This window comes from Phaseolus vulgaris, chromosome 2 (assembly GCF_051622355.1).
Source record: "Phaseolus vulgaris cultivar YP4 chromosome 2, ASM5162235v1, whole genome shotgun sequence".
Lineage (NCBI taxonomy): Eukaryota > Viridiplantae > Streptophyta > Magnoliopsida > Fabales > Fabaceae > Phaseolus > Phaseolus vulgaris.
This window is the reverse complement of record NC_143499.1, coordinates 24,496,270-24,517,359: the sequence shown is the minus strand read 5'-3', so window position 1 is coordinate 24,517,359 and position 21,090 is coordinate 24,496,270. Positions and strand designations below refer to the sequence as shown.

The following is a 21,090-nucleotide window of genomic DNA, read 5'->3' as shown; positions in this document are numbered from 1 at the left end:
CTTAAATCAATTTGAAAATTATTTTTACATACATTTTTCATAAAATGTTTCAAATAAAAAATTTGTTTCCAATTTTTTTACCTAATATCTTTAAATTTTTTTGAAAATGTTAAAGTTTTGAAAATTTAAAAGTTTTGAAAAAATTTGAAAATTTTAAATTTTAAAATTTTGGAGAAATGACACAATGTTTATAATAATGAAATAAAATCAAATATTTATATAATTTTTTTTTCAGCAAAGAATTAACAAATAAAATAGAAGGGACACTTTAGGGGTGTCCCAACCCTTATACAAACCTACCAAAAAAAGTCAAGAACAACATAAACATATATCGATATTTTTATATACATAAACATAAACAAATATTTATATAATGATAAAATAGAAAAAAATAAGAAAGTTAAAGAGGAGAATCACTTTATATATCGATATAGATATACAATATACAAAATACAAAATTAAATGTTTCATAAATTTATTGAACAATTTCAAAAATATTAATTTATACTATTAATAATAACATATAATTATAAATAATGAAAATAATAAAATAAAATTATAATATTAACAACATATATATAGTTATATAAAATAACAAATATATATATAATAAATATTATTTTTATAATTTTTATTATATTAATAAATTTATTTCAAATTAACATAAAAATAATTTTTATTAAAAAATACAAGTAATTATAGATATTATATATTACAAAAATTTAATTAATTAAAACATATAAAAAAATATATCATAATTCATCATTCAAATATTTTTTAATAATAAAAATAAATTTATAAATTTACATTTTATATTTTACATCTTTAAAATAATTTACCTCACATATCCTCACACATCTTCACAAATCCACTTTTCAATCCAAACAGAACATCAGTAAATAATATGAAAAAGATAAATACTATAACTTTTCAGAGAGGAAGATATGAAAAAAAATACAAAAAGGATAGTATCTTAGTTAAAAAAAAAAACAGTTACCAAAATTCATTAAAAAAAACACTTTTTTTTTATTCAAAATTCATTATATTTTTTTAAAGTTTTATATTAATAACAACAAATCAAAATTAATGATTAGCAATTTTAATGATGTAATTATTTTAATATAATTATGTTATTGTGTTATATAATTGTTTTTATTGAGTTATCAACTTAATTTTATTTCATATATTTTTTATTTGTAATTAAATAAAAGAAATAAAACTACATTACATGATATTTTTAAATTTATTTTACTGTGTATATAAAAATAGTTATAAAAGAAATAAAAGTATAGATTTAAAATCATAAATCTTAGTTATACATATATTATTTTAATCTATTTCCATCAAATAAATGAAACAAATAAATTAAACCTAAAAAAAAAATAGCGGACTATAATTTCCCTCCTTTATTCTTTCGTTTTGGTGCAGTGCTTTTTTACCTTTCCATGGCTTTTCGAATCACATAGTCACGTCACTGCTTCCAAAACCACACCCAATACTCCAAAACCCTAGCACGCCACCGTCGATGGCGACGACACGATCCGCGCCTCTCCTCAAGCATCTCCTGGCCCGCCTGAATCCGGTCCGATCCGTCACATACATGCCTCGACCCGGCGACGGCACCCCGCGGGCGGTGACGATGATCCCGGGCGACGGAATCGGTCCCCTAGTGACCGGCGCGGTGGAGCAGGTTATGGAGGCGATGCACGCGCCGCTGTACTTCGAGAAGTATGAGGTGTACGGCGACATGAAGGCGGTGCCGGCGGAGGTGCTGGAATCGGTGAGGAAGAACAAGGTATGTTTGAAGGGAGGGCTGGCGACGCCTATGGGCGGCGGTGTGAGCTCGCTGAACGTGCAGCTGAGGAAGGAGCTTGATCTCTACGCCTCGCTCGTTAACTGCTTCAACCTCCCTGGCCTTCCTACGCGCCACGATAACGTTGACATCGTCGTCATCAGGGAGAACACCGAAGGCGAGTACTCCGGCCTCGAACACGAGGTCGTTCCTGGCGTCGTCGAAAGCCTTAAGGTACTCGCGTTTGATCACCTTCGTTTCGTGTGTTTTCTCTGTGCTCTAACAAAACATTAGGCTCTAGCTTTTATCTCAATGCATTGAATTTTGAGAGAATGGAAAAAATGGAAGTGAGCTTTTGCCTATCGATTAATTAAATTATGAGCTGCTGTCTGTGGTTTGCCGCGTTGAATCGTGAGAATTTGCGTAGTTTCAATTCATGAATGGCTTAACCGAGCTGTCAGTGATTTGTGATTCGTGAGTATTGTTAAATGAAAACCTTAGTGCATTGCTTGCTATTGTAATTATATAAATAGATGTAGAGAAGGTAGAATGAATTTGAAAGAATTGCTCAAGGTGCTTGCAGTTTGTTTTAAAGATTATTGATGCTTTGGTTGTGGTTTATGGATGTTAGAGTACTCAACATATGCGTGGGACGTGAGGAATTTTTTTGACCTGATCTGTGACTTGTTTTGACTTGAACTGTGACTTGTTTTGACTTGAACTAGACCTGGGCTTTGAGAATTTTTGTACCAAGAAATTAATTAGGAAGTCTTGGGGTTGTTTGAAAAGATTTCAGGTGCCAAGTTGTTTAGCTCTGATCACCTCAGAAACAGTGAAGAGAATGCTGCTTGATTAAAATAGTATAATTAACTTATTTGTTTTAAGAGATAGGTCACCTTAGCTGAGCACCGTAGATAATAAACATGTTCTGTATCAAAGGGCAGTCAGTTGTATATATCACGGATTAATATCAACGACAATTGTTAGTCATCTGTAGAATGCCTCGTAAAATGCTAACAAAGAGGAGATAATTAGGGTTGTAATTGAGTTAATGGAGAATGATACTAATTTTATGTATTTGTTTTGTTTTAGTCCTTTGTATGAGTTGTGTGCGTGCTGCCCCGCTGTTAACATTTTCTTCAAGTTCTTAGCCTAAAGATTTTTGTTAATTTGTGAATGTGATCCAGATATTTCTTGATTTCTATGGGATTATTCTTGTAATAGACAAGTCATTTTCTCTTACGTTCTCTCTAGATTTTTTTCATGTAATATTTCAATGTATATCTCATTAAGTTACCTCCTTGCCATCGTGAGCTGAGAGTTTTATGTTTGTGCCTAATACTAATATTTTGTTAGGTAATAACAAAGTTCTGTTCAGAGCGCATTGCTAAATATGCTTTCGAGTATGCTTACCTAAATAATAGAAAGAAGGTGACTGCTGTGCACAAAGCAAACATTATGAAACTTGCAGATGGTTTATTCTTGGAATCTTGTCGAGAGGTTGCCACAAGGTATCCTAGTATCAAGTACAGTGAAATTATTGTAGACAACTGCTGCATGCAGCTTGTTTCAAAGCCTGAACAGTTTGATGTCATGGTATGTAAATTTACTATTTAATCTTGATTTTCAATTATTTATCAGCTTTTGATTAATTCACGGTGTAATTATGAGGATCAACCCGTTTGCTTTCAATATTTTTTTTTAAACTTTAGTATGGGCTAAGGTACTTTTATTGTGATTAGGGATGACAACTGGGGTGTGTGATTAGGTATGAAATTTATGTCCTACCTTAGTGGTACCTGTCCTTAATGTTCTAAATATTAAATAGATAATTTGTTTAAAAAAAATGAACATGGCAACATATGAGTCAACATGATATTATTAAGGATTCATTCTTAAAAGTACACATTGTTTTTATTCCGTATCATATATCAATATAGAAATATTAATTGCGTAAATATCAAAACACGAGTACTAAAGTTGAGTACTTACCATTGAGAGTTAAATATTCTTAGGTGAAAAAAAGTAACCAATACATAAAATATTAAGAAATAGTAGAAATAATGTGTATCCTATAAACTATTGGATTCAATGAAATTGAAGTTTGTTTTTCCTGAACTGCAACACACCATCTGAACAAAATTGTATAAAGAGAAACAACCTTAATCAAGGTTGTGTTAAGAAAGAAAATATATTGGGGATCTGAGAACAAGTCAAACAATTGAAAGAGAGAATAAAAAATTGTGTAGCGAAAGAAAGAAAGAATGATTTTCCAATTGAAACGAAAATAATGATCAAAGATAGATATGTTTTTTAGGTTGCCTAATAAATTATGAATATTTCAGTAATTTAAAACAAGGACGAGTATGAGAATAGAAAGGGAATAAAGCAGTTATTTACATACATCCCTACATCCAATTTAAAAAATCGGGTATTATCTATATCCCTACCTGGTCAATGCAAAGATTTATAGTCAAAATTGGAATGAGTTCGAATAATATCCACGAGGTGTATAATTATCTTTCCTAATTTTGTGTTTATATTTCCTTTCTATTTTGAGGTTTATTGCTATGGATTTGCCTTCTCTGTTTTGTTGTTCAATAGAAACTAGTTGATAAATGAGCAGCAACTGGAAAGACTGCAAAATAATTTATAAACAAAGCTGAGATATTACTGACGAATTGTATTTTTTTTTTCATTTTACTTGGCCTTTTCCCTGTTGCCTAGATCAAAGGGTATCTTAAGGCACATAAGAAACATTGGAAAAAGGGAAAGGAACATTATTTTGGCATATTGTCTTGGGAATAGTGATGATAACATCCTAAATTGTTAACGTTGATTGTTTCCTCATTTAATCTAATTTTATGAGAGGATTAGTATGAATATTTAATAATTTGATTTTTCCTGTGGGTAAGCATTAAGATGCATGCATAATACTGAAGAAGGATTTTGAAGTTCCCGAGTACTGTTTCCACATGTTAGGTAACCCCCAATCTTTATGGGAATCTTGTTGCAAATACGGCGGCAGGTATTGCTGGAGGCACCGGAGTCATGCCGGGAGGTATGATTTAGTTACTAGTATATTCTATGTTGGACCTCTAGAATTCTAATTTGATTATGTTGCTATTTTTCTTATTAAATAAGTCCTTGTCATTGTTGTTTTGAGATGTGTCTATGACTAATGTTCAGAATTGTTGAGTCTAGGTTCAGAGTTCACGAACTGTCAGAAGATTATTGTGGAAAAAACATGTGATGAAAGCTCTGCAAGTAAAATGTGTCCATTGAATTATAAATTGTGTATTCACTAGAAAGAAAAAATTAGAGGTCATAAAATTCAAACAGGAAGTTTATTTGCTTACCACAACATTCGGTTGCAGCAATAGAAGCAACTACTTCCATTGTGATTAGGGTAATGGAGTTGTCAAATGGTAGTGACAACTAACAGTAGCAGAGTCAGTGAATGGAGATGATCAGGGATGTGATAGATAGGGCTAGTGCGGCTGGTAGGAAGGAGAATTAAGTTTTAGGATAATATAGTTACCAAATGAAAGTTTTAAGAGTTAAATTCTAAGTCTAATTTAACCTTATAAAACAGATTTGTAAGTTGAAGTTTGCACTCAATTGTATAGTATTAACTGACCTTATTTTTAACTAATGTGAGATTTCCAACACACTTCTCTCATAAATGACAGTCTCCATCTGCTGACTCGCTACAGTTACTTTCATTGCTACTAACTATTGGAGATCTTATATTGATTAAAGATAAAATCATTTCATAGTATATAAGTAGGGACAAACCTCGTCTTCCAAGTAAGTCTTGTAATTAGGCTGAATAATACTCTCCTACTTGGATTAAGATGGAATATCTTAAATGAATGGCATGGCTTTTGCAGGTAATGTCGGGGCTGATCACGCAGTGTTCGAACAAGGTGCTTCAGCAGGAAATGTTGGTAATGATAAAGTAGTAGAACAACAGAAAGCCAACCCAGTGGCACTCCTTCTTTCGTCGGCCATGATGCTTAGACATCTTCAGTTTCCTGCATTTGCTGACCGATTGGAAACTGCCGTTAAAAAAGTGATTTTGGAGGGTAAATATCGGACGAAGGACCTTGGTGGCACAAGCACCACACAAGAGGTTGTTGATGCAGTGATAGATGCTTTAGATTGATTCATTTATTCGCTCATCTTCCAAATCAAGCCAGCCTCTTGTATTTTTGGCTCACTAATTTTATCAACATTTATTTGGCACCCTTTCAACTCCAAGTTGCCAAATTTTTGGTCTTCAATAATGATAATTACTCAACACACAAAACAAAACGATATGATAGGAATTTAATTATAGAATGTGATAACTAATGTCTATTTCACATTCCTTTTTAAACATTATTTTTATGTATTCTCTTATTTGAGAGATGTCTAAAATTAGTCATCAATCAAGTTGAATGATTTTTTTTCTCACGTTATGGTGATAAAAGAATGTTTATTTGTTATTATTAAAACTTGTTACTAGAGCTATTTATTATTTATAGCAAATTCCTTGCAAAACAATTTTACAGGTCCGGTAGTTTCACCAATGTTATAAAGTTTAATCAAATATTTATAGTTCTACTTTTCTTACATGTGCGATACACAAGTTTACAGGGTAAGAAATACTTCTATTTTTATCCTATAACGTTCACAGTTTATCAATAGCAATATGAAATTAAGCATGTGTTTTAGGGGTGGCTCTGTAGCGCAGACGGATTTGAGACTGTCACCCCGTTTAGTTCTGTGAGAGGGTGAGATTGAGTGGAAACATGGGTGGTTTTCGGATGCTCCAAATATGAAGAGAAAGGAGAGTAGCTAGAGAGGAAAACCACGTAAGATGTAATGTAATACTATTGTGCTCTTACTTTTTTTCACCTTACATAGTTTCATACATTGCCATTACCATCGCGCCCCATGCTTCTTCTTCTTCCTCTGCGGCTTCTCTTCTCACTGTCTCTTCTCTTGCACTGCTGCTTCAAATTTAGGTTTTAATATTAACTTGGGCTTCATTTTTTTTCACTATGGGTTTCAACTTTTTTAAAAAAATTACATTACTTTGTGTACCTGTGTGGATGTCAGGGCCAGAGTAATGTTGATCCACGTCGATACACACTTGTCTTCGTGCCAGCAGCTACCTAATTCTCCAAGTCCTTCTTCCTTCCTACGCACGTTTGTCCGGTCGGCAGGGGTACCTGCGATTGCACTCCGACGCTCAAGTCAGTGCTAGTGTTTAGTTTAGTCTCTATGATATTATGAAAACGTACCTTTCCCCATTTCAAAAGTCCCTCTTGTAGGTTGACTTGGGCTTTGGTTGGTGTGGGCCAAGTAACCGATTCCTCAAGGCATGCGTAGTGGTCTATAGGTCATGTGTAGTGGTCTCCTGATATTAAGAGAGTGTTTCATGAAGTGTCTTTGACCCACTCAACGTTGGTTACAACCGTTTCTCTGCCACGTACTTATCGTATAGTGTTATTTAATACCTACCTCCGGTCATCCGGGGTCGACTGGTACACTTGCCCCCAGGCTCGAGGATGGGGGTAGCTGAAGAGTCGTATTGGATGGTTGATGTTTTTGAGACAATGCTTGATAGCTGGCACTATTAAATGCGTAGCAGAGATGTGACGTTTGGCAGAGCCATCGTTTTGCTGTGCACTGTTTCATCTGATGGCTTCAACGGTGGGGGTTTCATGTTGTTTCGAATGCCGAATGGGTTTAGCCATTGGATTATGTTTGATCCAATGGTGCTGGACGATTGATGGGGAAATTCTTCTCTCATCTCATTGCCTGTAAATAGGGCTTTGCTTTGTCATTTGAGGGTTTGCGCTTTCTTTGCTTTTGTAACAAATTTCATTGCTTGTTTCGAGTGCTAGGTTCTTCGTCGAGTCCACTTTCCTGCCCCATTTATCGTTGAGGTTAGTAATGCCGTCTTTTGCAAAGTCTTCTCATAGTGTAGATTCATCTTTGACTCATATTGCACCTGGTAGTGCGAGCCAATCCTCGGACGACCCAAGCTATGATTGGGTTGATCCGTCCGTTCTTAGGATCCCTACTAAGATTAGAACTGCTGATGATTTAGATAACTTTTTCTTTGAAAATAAGGATTTTCTAGAGTCCGATTGCCCGGCTAAAGCACTAGCTGCGGACGTTTGCGGCATAACCGACCGTGTGTGTCACGGTCGGGAAAATGCACCCCATGACTTCTTTTTTGTATATAACACACTCTTTTCCAATTTGCATGTAACACTTCCCTTCGATAACTTCACCATGGAGGTCCTTCGGATCCTCAACGTCGTGCCCACGCAATTGCATCCCAATTCGTGGGTGATCCTTCAAGCCTTTCGTATATTGTGTCGTATTTTCAAACTCACCCCTATCCCCGATTCATTTTTGTATTATTATAACACGCATCCGAGTACTCTTGTGGGTTAGCTGTCCTTATCCAGTCGGCCGGGGAATGTGCACTTCACTGCCTATACCACCTCATACAAAAATTTCAAAGACTATTACTTCAAAGTATTTGTTGAGCTGGATGGCCGGGATCTCTTTTATAACGCCAATGGGACGACTAGATTTTCTTTCCATTGGACGGAAAAACCCACTCAGCTTGGGAGTCGGCCATGGAAATCACTGTCTCCCTTTGACAAAGAGATATTATTGATCTTTGATCAATTGTCGTGTAGACTTCCCACTCGAGAATTGATAGCTCTGTATGGATTGTCTACAAAATGGGCGGATTTAAATGGTATGTGAATTTTCTTGTCTTTAGTCGTTCGGATGCTAAGTTAATGGGGTTTAATTTTACACGTTTTTTGCAGAAATTGTTCTGAAGATGGATCCGGGTTTGAGCAAGTTTATGAAAAGTTTGAAGAGGCAAGCGGACGATCGTAAGATCTCCAGTATAGCTAGGATTTTGCCCCCACCCGTTGTCGCAAAGGTGGTGCCGGCCGAGACTACTATCGCTACTCCGGTCGTGAGTAAGAATAGGGGGCGTCCCTCTAAAGCACAAAAGTTAGAGACGGGCACGTCGTCTAGCAAGTCAGTCAGTATGCTGGGCTTGGGACTAAGAGTCACTCCCACAGTGCAGTATGAGCTCCTGCCAGAGGACGAAGGGATATTGGCTGCCATTCCCACCTTGGATTTGATCGAAGAGATGGTTGAACTCCAGTGTCAGGCGACAGTGGTAAGTAGGGCCATTGGAGATGAGTTAAAGAGGGTCGAGTCGGTCGTGATTCCAAAACTGAGAACCAGACTCGACGACTCGACCCTTTCTTTGAAAAGGGCTTTGCAAGCCGTTGACAAATGCCGGGAGGAAAAAGAGAAGGAGAAACAGTTGGCTAAAGAAGAACATGAGGCTCTGAAAGCTACACTTGCTAAAGTGATGGCCGAACAGGACCAACTGACGAAGGAGAAAACTGAGATAACGGCTGAGAAAGATTCCCTCAACTCCCAAATTGAGTAGTACCAGGGGTACATGCTACGTATTAACGAGGAAAGCTTTAATCAAGACGTTCGTCAGGTAGCATTCTTTCATGGTGTGCCGGCCGAGGACTCACGATATGACCTGGGTATGGATGTGGTGAACGACCAATTGGTGCCACTTAGAGGAGATGATGCTGATGATGCCGACCAAGTTATGGTAAACCTGGCAGTAGAAGCCTCCCAACCAGACGAAACCATTGAAATCATTTGAGTTTGAATTCACCTGGACCTGGGGTGTGGGCTTAAAACAGTTTTATTTTCGCCTTTACTTTAATTGTGTTTGAACAATCGCCTGTACGTTCTTTCTTTTATATAACTATGCTTTTCTTCCTGTACGAATGGTATGAATGATGTAGTTTCTGACCAAACGCTTCGGTTAATTAATTAATAATTAACATCATTAACTTCTGACCAAAATAGGTAAATAACGTTTAAGTTATAACTATGACCGAACGCTTCAGTTAATTAATTAATAATTAACATTATTAATTTCTAATCAAAATTGGTGAATAACGTGTAAGTTATAATTCTGACCGAACGCTTCGGTTAATTAACTAATAATTAGCATTATTAATTTCTGACCAAAATAGGTGAATAACGATTAAGTTATGATTCTGACCGAACGCTTCGGTTAATTAATTAACATTATTAATTTCTGACCAAAATAGGTGAATAACGATTAAGTTATGATTATGACCGAACGCTTCGGTTAATTAATTAACATTATTAATTTCTGACCAAAATAGGTGAATAGTGATTCTGACCGAACCGCTTGGTTAATTAATTAATAATTATGATTATTAATTAATGACCTGAATAGGTGAATAACGACTAGTTATGATTCTGACCGAACGCCTCGGTTAATTAATTAACATTATTAATTTCTGACCATGATTAGTGAATGCTCTATAGAGACAGATTTTTTAAAGTGCCTCGTTAAAACCTTCTCGGCCGAAAATCCTCCTTAGGGATAAAATGACCGAGCGAAGAAAGACTGCACGAACTTTATTTATCAGCTGTAATAGAATTTGAGATGCGTGGCATTCCACGTTCTCGATACAGATTTTCCTGACAAATGTTCTAAGTAATATGCCCATCCGGTCGCTGTGTCGGCAATGCAGAAGGGTCCTTCCCAGTTACTTGAAAACTTTTCGCAGTCCTTCCGAGCGTCATTGCGCATGCGTCAGACTAAGTTTCCTTTTTGAAAACTTCGTGGCTTCACCTTCAAGTTATACCTTCTTATCGCCCGTATCTTGCATGCTTCTTCTCGTATCCTGCACTTGTCCCTCAACTCGTTGATGAGGTCGAGGCCGACCAATAGACTCTCTTTATTTAGGTCCAAATCTAACTTTTGGCGACATAGTGAGGGCTCGCCTATCTCGACCGGAATCATGGCTTCGGTGCCATACGTCAGACTGAAGGGCGTTTCTTCAGTTGTTGACTGTGGGGTACACCGGTAGGCCCACAGGACTTCCAAAAGTTCTTTGGTCCAAATTCCTTTAGTTGGATCAAGTCTTTTCTTAAGCTTGTTGAGGATGACTTTATTGGCAGCCTCAGCTTGACCGTTGGTTTGCGGATGCTCGACCAAGCTTGTAATATGTTTGATGCTGAGTTTTTCATAGAATTATGCTAACCCTCGTTCGGTGAATTGTCGATCGTTATCTGTGATAATAACTTGAGGTAGACCAAACCTGCATACAATATTCTTCCATACGAACCTCGGTCGGTGATGGCCGTCAAAGGTTCGGCCTCGATCCACTTGGTGAAGTAATCGATGCCGACCATTGTCCCTTGCCAGGTGCGAAGGGTCCAATGATATCCATTCCCCACTTCACGAATGGTCAGGGAGATAGGATGTAATGTAAGTTTTCTGGTTTTTGATGTGACAGGGTGCCAAACTCTTGGCATTTCAAGCATTTCTGGACGTACTCGGTGCAATCCCCTTGCACGGCCGGCCAGTAGTATTCGGCTTGCAGTATTTTGGTAGCCATAATTCGAGCTCCAAAATGGGTCCCACATACCCCTTAGTGCAATTCAGTCATCACGTAAGTGACTTGTTCAGGGTCAAGACACTTTGGGAGTGGACGAGAGTATCCTCTCCTATAGAGATCTTGGTCAATGAGTATGTGTCGTGCGACCTGTTGTTTCATCGTTTTTTCCAGGTGCGAGTCACATACTCCTTTTGTCAAGTATTGTTTGATGGGGGTCATCCAGTTAGGTTGAGTGTCGGTCGCCATGCATTCTTCAGCTCCAACACTTGGCTTGATCAGAGTCACGTGTATGACCGACCGATGAACTCCCTTCTGTTTGACGGTGGCTAGCCTTGAGAGAGCGTCTGCTCGGGTATTATTCTCCCTTTGAACGTGTTGGAATGAGATTTCCTTAAATCTGCTTAAGAGATTTTTTACAAAATGAAAATACTGTTGAAGCAAGGTTTCTCTTACCTCATACTCTTCTATAAGTTGTCCAATGACTAGGCGGGAGTCACTTTTACAAATTAGAGCAATTATTTCTAATTCGATTGCCAGGTGAAGACCGACAATTATAGCTTCATACTCGACTTGGTTGTTTGAAGTTTTGAACTCGAACTTCATGGCCTGTTCAATAACAATCTCACCCTGTCCTTCCAGCACAACTCCTGCTCCGCACGAACGATTGTTCGAGGAACCGTCTACGTACAATGTCCATCTGGATTCCCCTTCTTCGGTCGAGCGGGGAGTGAGCTCTGTTGCGAAATCGGCAAGGGCCTGAGATTTAATGGTCCCCCTGGGTTGGTATTCGATATGGAACTCTGATAGTTCGATCGTCCAACTTATCATTCGTCCGGCTAAATCAGGTTTAGTGAGGATCTTCATAATGGGATAGTTAGTTTTAACTATGACTCGATGATTTTGGAAATACATCCGCATCCGTCGTGCAGTGATGACTAAAGCCAATGCGACTTTTTCAACCATTTGGTATCGGACTTCTGCACCATGCAATACTCGGCAAACAAAATATATCGGTCGTTCCTTTGCTTCTATTTCCTGTAAAAGGACAAAACTTACTGCTTCGTTGGAGACAGCGAGATATACTATGATGGGCTCGCCTGTGTTCGGTTTTTGGATAACCGAAGAGGATGCTAGAAATGCCTTACGCTGGAGGAAATTATGTTCACATTCGCCTGTCCATTCAAACTTGGTTGTCTTCTTTAATAGCTTAATGATGGGTCTCGTTCGTTCGGCAAGCTTAGGTACGAACCGAGACAACGAAGTAAGGCGACCGATCAATCGTTGAATTTCTTTGAGCCCGCTGGGACTTCTCATTTCTGTAATAGCCTTGCACTTCTCAGGATTTGCTTCTATGCCCCGATGGGTGAGCATGAAACCTAAGAATTTTCCACCTTCCACGCCGAATGTACACTTTTTTGGGGTTTAAGCGCCTGCGATATTTACGCAAGGCTTGAAAAACTTCTTTCAAATCTGAGATATGTTGTTCGCACGAGTCTAACTTAACAACAATATCGTCAACATATACCTCTACGTTCCGTCCGATCATGTCATGAAAGACATAGTCCATTAGGCGCTGATAGGTGGCTCCATCATTGTTTAGGCCGAACGGCATGACCTCATAGAAGAAATTGTTGGAGTTTGTTCTAAATGCTTTTTTTTCTCTGTCGTGATGGTGCATCTGAATCTGGTTATATCCTGAGTATGCATAGAGGAAACTTAAGATATGGTGTCCGACCGCGCCGTCGAACAGTTGGTCAATGGTAGGTAAAGGATATGAATCCTTCAGACATGCTTTGTTAAGATCCGTATAGTCTACACACATTCTCCATTTGCCATTTGACTTCTTGACCATTACCACGTTGGCCAACCATGTTGTGTAGCGGGCTTTCTGAATGAAGCCAGCTTGCACCAGTTTATCAGTTTCTTCTCGTGCGGCCTTGCGCCGCTCTTCACCCAATTTTCTTTTCTTCTGAGCGATCAACCTGACTTCTTTATAAACGGACAAGCGATGAGTGATAACATCAGATTTTGCTCCTGGCATATCTGCAGCAGTCCAAGCAAAAAGGTCAGCATTTTTTGTTAGTGTCTTACCGATTGGTTCTCGGTCGTCCTGCTTGAGGGACGTTCCCATGTGTGTTTTGTGATCTTTGTCACGAAGGAATATGGGTTGAAGGTCTTCCCCAGCCTCTATGCGAGGATCGTCCAACCGGGGATCTAGGTCAACGAGAGCAACCAAGTGCCTTCTAGAACCTCTTTCTCTAGAACACCTTTCTGGTGACCCACCTCTTCGACTTGGAGATCGGTTGTTCGTTGTGGTATAGAGTCGTCTAGTTGGCTCGACTTTCAGGCTGGCTACATAACATTCTCGTGCTATTTTCTGATCTACATGCACTGTTGCGATATCTCCATTGACGGAAGGGAATTTCATGGCCAGATGAGGGGTCGAAACAATAGCTTTCAACCTGTAGATGGATGGACGACCGAGCAAGATATTGTAGGATGTATCGGCATTGACCAACAGGTATCGTATGTTGATAGTTTTACTGAGGCAGTCATCACCGAAAGTAGTGAATAAGTCAATATATCCCCTTGTATCTACCCTTTCTCCCGAAAATCCAACTATTTGTTCGTTATAAGGTTGTATTTCTGCCTCTGAAATCTCCATTTTCTTAAATGTTTCCCAATAAAGGATGTCGACCGAACTACCTTGGTCCACAAAAACTTTGGCAATTGCGAACTTGACAATTTCCACGGTTATGACCATGGGATTGTCCTGAGCAGGGTCAATCGCGGTAAAGTCGTTGTCCGTGAACGTGATTGGTGGTATGTGCGATCGGCGATGTCTGGAGGCCGAATGGACGGACTGAATCGCCCTCAAGTGTTTCTTCCTTGCTGAATTGGAGCACCCTCCACTTGCGAAACCGCCTGTTATATAATTAACCTCTTGGGGAGGTACGCTGAGCGACACTGGTCCGGCAATCGTGTTGATAACTTCACGAACTTTCTGCTTGGTTCGGCTTCTACGTTCAGGGCTTTCACTTTGAGGTCTTGTTCGTCTGACCGGACTTTCGCTTTGTTTTCTTCTATTTGTGCGACGATGGTCGTCGCGGTTTCGGTCGTCTCTTCGTCTAGAACGTTCCCTATCTCGAGAATAATCAACGTCGCACTGGGGCGATCGAGGTGTAGACAAGATTGTCTTTACAAACTTGCGAAGATGGCCGGCATGAACAAGTTCTTCTATTTTATCCTTCAACGCTTGACAACCTTCAGTCGTATGACCGTAGTTGCGGTGATATTGGCAACGCTTAGCTGTATCGACATTGGGAGGTGTCTATGTTTGCTTTAATGCCGGGATCAATTCAGTTTGGAAGGCCTCGTCCAAAATCTTCTCTCTAGGTACGATCAACGATGTATAATTGTGGAAGCGTGGGCCTCTATTAGAGCGATACCGGTCTCGAGCGGCCGTTACCATTGGAGGGTGAGTTCCCTTGTTCCTTTCTGTATTTTCCACATGTGTCTTCCTGTGATAGTCAACATGTTCTTCAATGTGCATGAATTTTGTTGCCTTGGTTCTTAACTCATCCATGCTGTACAGTGGTCGTTTGATAAGACTTTCTGTAAACCGTCCAGGCTGTATGGCCGAAACCAAGTGGTGCATTGCTATATCCGGATTCAAATTCCGTATTCCCATACAAACCTTGTTGAACCTGTCCATAAAAGATCTCAAGGACTCGCCTATTTCTTGCTTGACGTTAAGGAGAGACATGGAGGACGTCCGATGGGGTCTACTCGTGGCATATTGAGTAGTGAATTTTAGTTACAAAACGTCAAAGCTAGCGATGGAGTTAGTCGGAAGGTCAGTAAACCATCCGAGATGTCCTTCTCTGAGTGACGTGGGAAAGACTTTGCACCACACCGTTTGATCAACCGTGTACAGAGTCGTCAGCGTTTCGAAAATATTAAAGTGCTCGTCCGGATCGGTGGAACCACCATAAAGGTTCATGGTTAGACCTCTCCATTTGTTAGGGAGAGGCGTAGCGATGATGTCATCTGTGAAGGGATGGCCCCATGGGTTTGCTACTCTGCTTGGGATAACGTGTTTAACGCTTTGATGGGTTTGATGGACGAGTGATGTATGAGGTACCATTTGGGTCAACACTTTTGTCCCATATTGATGTGGTGGTGGTGTGGGTGCACGTGAGTGTCCCTCTCGTTCAGATTGTTCGAGTCGTTCTAGCAATCTTTTATTTTGCTCCTTTAACTGAGCCATTTCTTCTGCTTGTCGTTGTCACTCCTCTTCTTGTTTCCGCCTCTCTTCCTCATGACGCAATTGGTCTCTAACTCCTTTTTGAAGCAACTTCTGCATCTGAGTTTGGAGGGTTTGGAGCATCATCATATGTTCTTCTGCTGTGTTATCATTGTTGGTGTTGTTCACTGCTGAAACCATCTCTGCTTGCTGGATTCCTTGGCTATGGGAAGAGTGATTACCCGAGCCCCACGGTGGGCGCCAATTGTACCTGTGTGGATGTCAAGGCCAGAGTAATGTTGATCCACGTCGATACACATTTGTCTTCGTGCCAGCAACTACCTAATTCACCAAGTCCTTCTTCCTTCCTATGCGCGTTCGTCCGGTCGGCGGGGTACCTGCGATTGCACTCTGACACTCAAGTCAGTGCTATAGTCTCTATGATATTATGTAAACATACCTTTCCCCCTTTCAGAAGTCCCTCTTGTAGGTTGACTTGGGTTTTGGTTGGTGTGGGTCAAGTAACCGGTTCCTCAAGGCATGCGTAATGGTCTCTAGGTCATCTGTAGTGGTCTCCTAATATTAAGGGAGTGCTTCTCAAAGTGTCTTTGACCCACTCAACGTTGGTTACAACCATTGCTCTGCCACATACTTATCATATTGTGTTATTTAATACTTACCTTCGATCTTCCGGAGCCGACCGGTACACTTTGTTTCTTCCTTTCTTCCTGTAACCCTTTATATTCTTATATCACCCTTATAATTTAAAAAGTAATAAGTTTTATATTATATATTTTGACAACTATGTTTTAAATATCCATTTAATTTTTAAAATACATTAATTTTGTTAATAATAATAATGAAAATTATTATTATTAATAATTTTGTATATATATATATATAACATAATTTAAAGAATCATAAATAATATTAAAATTATCTAAATAAATTTACTTAAATAATAAAATTAATTTAAATTAATAAAATGGAAAATAATAAAATTATACTTACATTTAAAATTATATATAATTATTTCTTTGAACTTTACATTTTTTCTTTTATTTATAAATAAAATTTTAAATTATTTTAATTAACTAAAATATGTACAAAATTGATAATTTTTTATTCTTATCTTATATACAAGAAACATAAATAATATTAAAATTATCTTAATAAAATAGAAAATAATAAAATTATTTAAATATACAAATTATTTATTTATTTCTTTGAATTTTAAATTATTTTTTCTTTTATTTATAATTAAAACTTTAATTTCTTTTAATTAAATATAATGTGTACAAAATTAATTATCATTTATTTCTTTTTTTTTTATATACAAGAGTAAATTTGTAATGTTACAATTTACATAATTAAAAATAATTCAAAATATCCTTACAGTCATCACATCACTGACATATTTGAATAAACTTTCCTCACACATTCACTCTAACATACCTAAATTCAAATACCCTCAACTTTCTTCACAAATCTTCACACTTCCACTCTCCCACACCCTCAACTTTCCACTCCCTCATTCCCTCTAATCCAAACATAGCATAAACGTTTTTATTTTATTTTTTTTATTTTATATATATTAAGGCTAGTATATACTTTAGGAAGTGAATTATCGTGACTTATTTAGGGACATAAATATTAAATAATTTATTTAGTACTTGGTAAAAAAATAATCGTTTAAAATAAGAATGATTGTAAATGTTAAAAATATTATGTCAATTACATCTTTAATATAATCGTTTATCTCTTGTTAAAGAATGATATTTTCAAAATATTATGTATCTTTAAAAGAATATGCTTCATGCTAATATTAAGTAAATCTGAAATTTATTAAAAAAAAAAGTGAATAAATAAATTAAACGACATTAATATTTAAAAAATTATTGAAACTCGAAATTACTTTATGCCAATATTATACGTACATAAACAATATTAAATATAGATACAAAAATTGAATAAATATATATTATTCCAAATATTGTATTTATCCATATTTGTAAGAATAAATTTATTATTAACAAGCGAATTATTAAATGACTATTATGTTAATATGTATTTTTACTTCTTCATATAAGATCTGTAAATAATACATTTTTCTATTGTAAAGGTATGGGCGAGGCCGAGGTCCACCTGGCTGACCGAGGCCGAGCCTACTTGACCGAAATCAGGGGAACCTGGCTGAAACTCAAGAGATGTGACCGAGATGCCGAGGCCGATGGCTCACCCGGCCGAGACCTTAGAATACTTGGGCGAGACCACTGGGATTTGGCCGATGGCTGACCCATACCATGGGAACTTGGCTGACGGCCGACCCCTACTACAGTTAACACTCAAACCAAGATCAATGAAGTTAATCCGTCATTAAGAATTAGGTAATGTTACCCTAAGCGGTATCCACCTCGATAAACGGGCCCAACAAGGTAGGCCCATTAGAATAATATAAATAGCACGCATCCCAAGGAGTAAGGTATGTCATTTATTACTGTTCACCTACCTGAGAGCTGACCACCCGCTTTACTGATTTGAGCGTCGGAGTGCCTTCGCAGGTACCCCCACCATCCGGTGTTCATCCGAGGCCGAGTGTCGAAGGAGAAGCAGGAGGAAGAGAAGAATCTGAACTCACCACCCAGTCACCTGACCGACCGAAGGAAGGAGAAGAAGACTTCAATAGTTCTCTAGGTCCCATCTCCCTAGCAGGAACAATTGGCGCCCACCGTGGGGCCGAGGGAAACTAGCTGAAGGAAAAAAGTAGATGGTCTCAACCAGAAGCATGGAGAGAATGACCGAAGCCGACCAGACGGTGCTGCTGCTATCTCTCCAGAGAGAGATGGCCGAGATGAGAAGGAAGACCGAGGAGGCTTCTCAGAAAAACGAGCAAGAGCTGCAAGTCCTCCGTAGGGAGAACAAAGAGATGAAGAAGAAGCTGGGGGAGGGAGGACCCTCCGTCATACCGACGAATGTTGTCGGCAAGTCATACACCTCTCCCCCCGACCCAGATGTGGCTGAAGGGACGAGAGGCCGACCTCCTCCTCGAGACACCGAGATGGGCGACGAGTCGTGCCTAATGAGGTCCCCCCGAACGATCCTAATGGCCGACCCGAACCGCCGACATCCTTTTACCAACACCATCATCGAAGTCCCACTGCCTGAGAAGTGGAAGGGTTTCAACCGAGACCGATATGACGGGTCGACCGACCCGGACGAGCATATGGACGCCTACACCACCCATATAAGTCTCTACACCTCGGACGATGCCATGTTGTGCCGAGTGTTTCCCACATCCTTGAAGGGCGCAACCTTTAGTTGGTTCACCAAGCTTTCACCCAACTCCATCGATAGCTTTGCCACGCTCGTAGCAAAGTTTGAAACTCAGTTTGCGACCAGCCGGCCGCACCACCTAACCTCCATCACCCTGGTAGGCATCCGCAAGGAGAAGGGAGAGTCGCTGAGAACTTTTGTGGATAGGTTCAGTAAAGTGGCAATGAGCATCCAGAATCTGAGTCCGGACGTTGCCATGCACCACATGCTGACGACCCTGCGTCCGGGGCCCTTTGTCGACAACCTGTGCATGCAGCCGACCGACAGCTTGGACGAGCTGAGAAAGAGAGCTGCTAAGTACATGCAACTGGAAGAGCTAAGAGAATTTCGTAACCAGGCCCGTGCTGAGGCCGGTGGGGAGAAAAACAAGGAAGAAAAGGATCGCCAAGGGTGGCCGAGTCAAAGAAATGACCGACGCCGGGACAACCGAGACTGACCGATCCGGTTCTCGAGGTACACACCCCTGACGACCGAGAGGAGGAGGATTCTGGACGAGGCCCTCAACGCCGAGTTGATACCTCCCCCAAGAAAGGTGGCCAACCCAAATAATGCCGATCGAAGGAAGCAGTGTCGGTACCACCAAAACACCGGACACTCAACCGACGAGTGTCAGGCCCTTAAGGATAAGATCGAGGAACTTATCCAGGCTGGGCATCTCCGCCGTTTCGTCAGGAATGGCCGAGACACACCCGGCCGGGCGGATCCACCCAAGCGGACGAGGTCACCTCAACGCGGCCGAAATGACCAAGATAACAGAGGCAACCGATAACCCGCGAGAGCCGACCCCACTCGAAGAGACGATCCCCCAGGGAGGCCGATAGGAGAGGTAACCGAGAGGTTATCAACACTATAGCCGGCGGCTTCGTCGGGGGAGGAAGCACGAACAACGCCTGGAAGAAACACCTCCAGGCGGTACACCAGGTAAACACAGGGGCATTCCGACCGAGGATGCCACCCATCACGTTCACGAACGAGGACTTTAAGGGTGTAGACTACCGTCAGCAGGACGACCCGATGGTGATAGCGGTCGACATAGACCGATTCACCATACGGAAGACACTTGTGGACTAAGGAAGTTCGGTAGACATCCTCTACTGGAAAACCTTCAAGGCTACGAGGATGGCCGAGGCCGAGATGATGCCATACGACGACCACGTGGTAGGATTCTCGGGCCAGAGGGTGGGTACCAAGGGTTACATCGAGTTGTACACCATCTTCGGAGAGGGGAAGAACACCAGGACCATCAAAATCCGATACCTGGTCATCGACGCCAACACCTCCTACAACATCCTGCTTGGTCGACGATCCATCAACCGGCTAATGGTCATAGTGTCAACCCCTCACCTCGCAATGAAATTCCCTTCGAGGACAAAGGACATTCTCACAGTCCACGTAGACCAGAAAGAAGCACGAGAGTGCTACACCGAGAGCCTCCGGGTGGAGCCTTTAAGGCCCGACACCTCTCCCCTCAAGGTGAGAAAGTCCTCCTGAAAGGACTGCAACCCCAGGAAGGATCGGCCGAGGATGGTCCAGCCAACCGTGGCACTAGTAGACCTCGACCCCCGGGCGACCGAGGACAGGCTAGAGGCGAGAGAGGAGCTGAGGAGAGTCCCCCTCCTCGACGAAGAGCACAGCACGGTTGAAAAAGAATATCGACATGTTCGCATGGACGCTGACCGACGTGCCGGGGGTGAGCCCGGATGTCATCACCCATCGACTGTCAATATTCAAGGAAGCCCGCCCGATCTCCCAAAAGAAGAGGGACTTGGGCGACGAAAAGCTCCTGTCGGCCGGGTTCATAAGGGAGGCCCGATGCACGACATGGTTGGCCAACGTCGTCATGGTCACCAAACCGAATGGTAACTGGAGGATGTGCGTCAACTATAGAAACATCAACAGCGCATGTCCGAAGCGCACCTACCCCCTCCCGAACATGGACCGACTGGTGGACGGGGGGCAGCCGACCACAAAATTATGAGCTTCTTGGACGTTTACTCTGGCTATAACCAGATAAGCATGCACCCGAGGGACAAGGAGAAAACGACCTTCATGACGGCCGACGCCAACTACTATTACGAGGTCATGCCATTCGGCCTCAAGAGCGCAGGGGTGACCTACCAGCGCCTCATGGACAAAATCTTCAAAGGCTTAATTGGCCGGGCGGTAGAAGTGTACGTGGACGACATAGTCGTGAAGTTCGACTCGTTTGATCAACATCTGAA

General features: G+C 40.4%; 2 protein-coding genes across 4 annotated transcripts; both read left to right on the top strand.

Moving 5' to 3' along the window:
* Positions 1–1,379: 1,379 nt before the first annotated feature.
* LOC137811016 (isocitrate dehydrogenase [NAD] regulatory subunit 1, mitochondrial) lies at positions 1,380–6,250 on the top strand. Of its 3 annotated transcripts, XM_068612564.1 has the most exons (4): positions 1,380–2,026; positions 3,149–3,388; positions 4,775–4,853; positions 5,686–6,250. In XM_068612564.1, the coding sequence occupies exons 1-4, from the start codon at positions 1,526–1,528 to the stop codon at positions 5,958–5,960; spliced, it is 1,095 nt and encodes a 364-aa protein (XP_068468665.1). In that variant the 5' UTR covers positions 1,380–1,525; the 3' UTR covers positions 5,961–6,250. The 3 variants fall into 3 exon arrangements, with proteins under 3 accessions (XP_068468665.1, XP_090154527.1, XP_090154526.1); XM_090298401.1 differs by lacking the exons at positions 4,775–4,853; positions 5,686–6,250 and adding an exon at positions 4,708–4,728 and having other exon boundaries at positions 1,401–2,026; XM_090298400.1 differs by lacking the exon at positions 3,149–3,388 and having other exon boundaries at positions 1,413–2,026.
* Positions 6,251–18,758: 12,508 nt separating this feature from the next.
* Positions 18,759–19,304, top strand: LOC150029063 (uncharacterized). The gene has a single exon (XM_090297911.1). It carries the CDS (start codon positions 18,759–18,761, stop codon positions 19,302–19,304), a length of 546 nt encoding a protein of 181 aa, XP_090154037.1.
* The last annotated feature ends 1,786 nt before the right edge of the window (positions 19,305–21,090 follow it).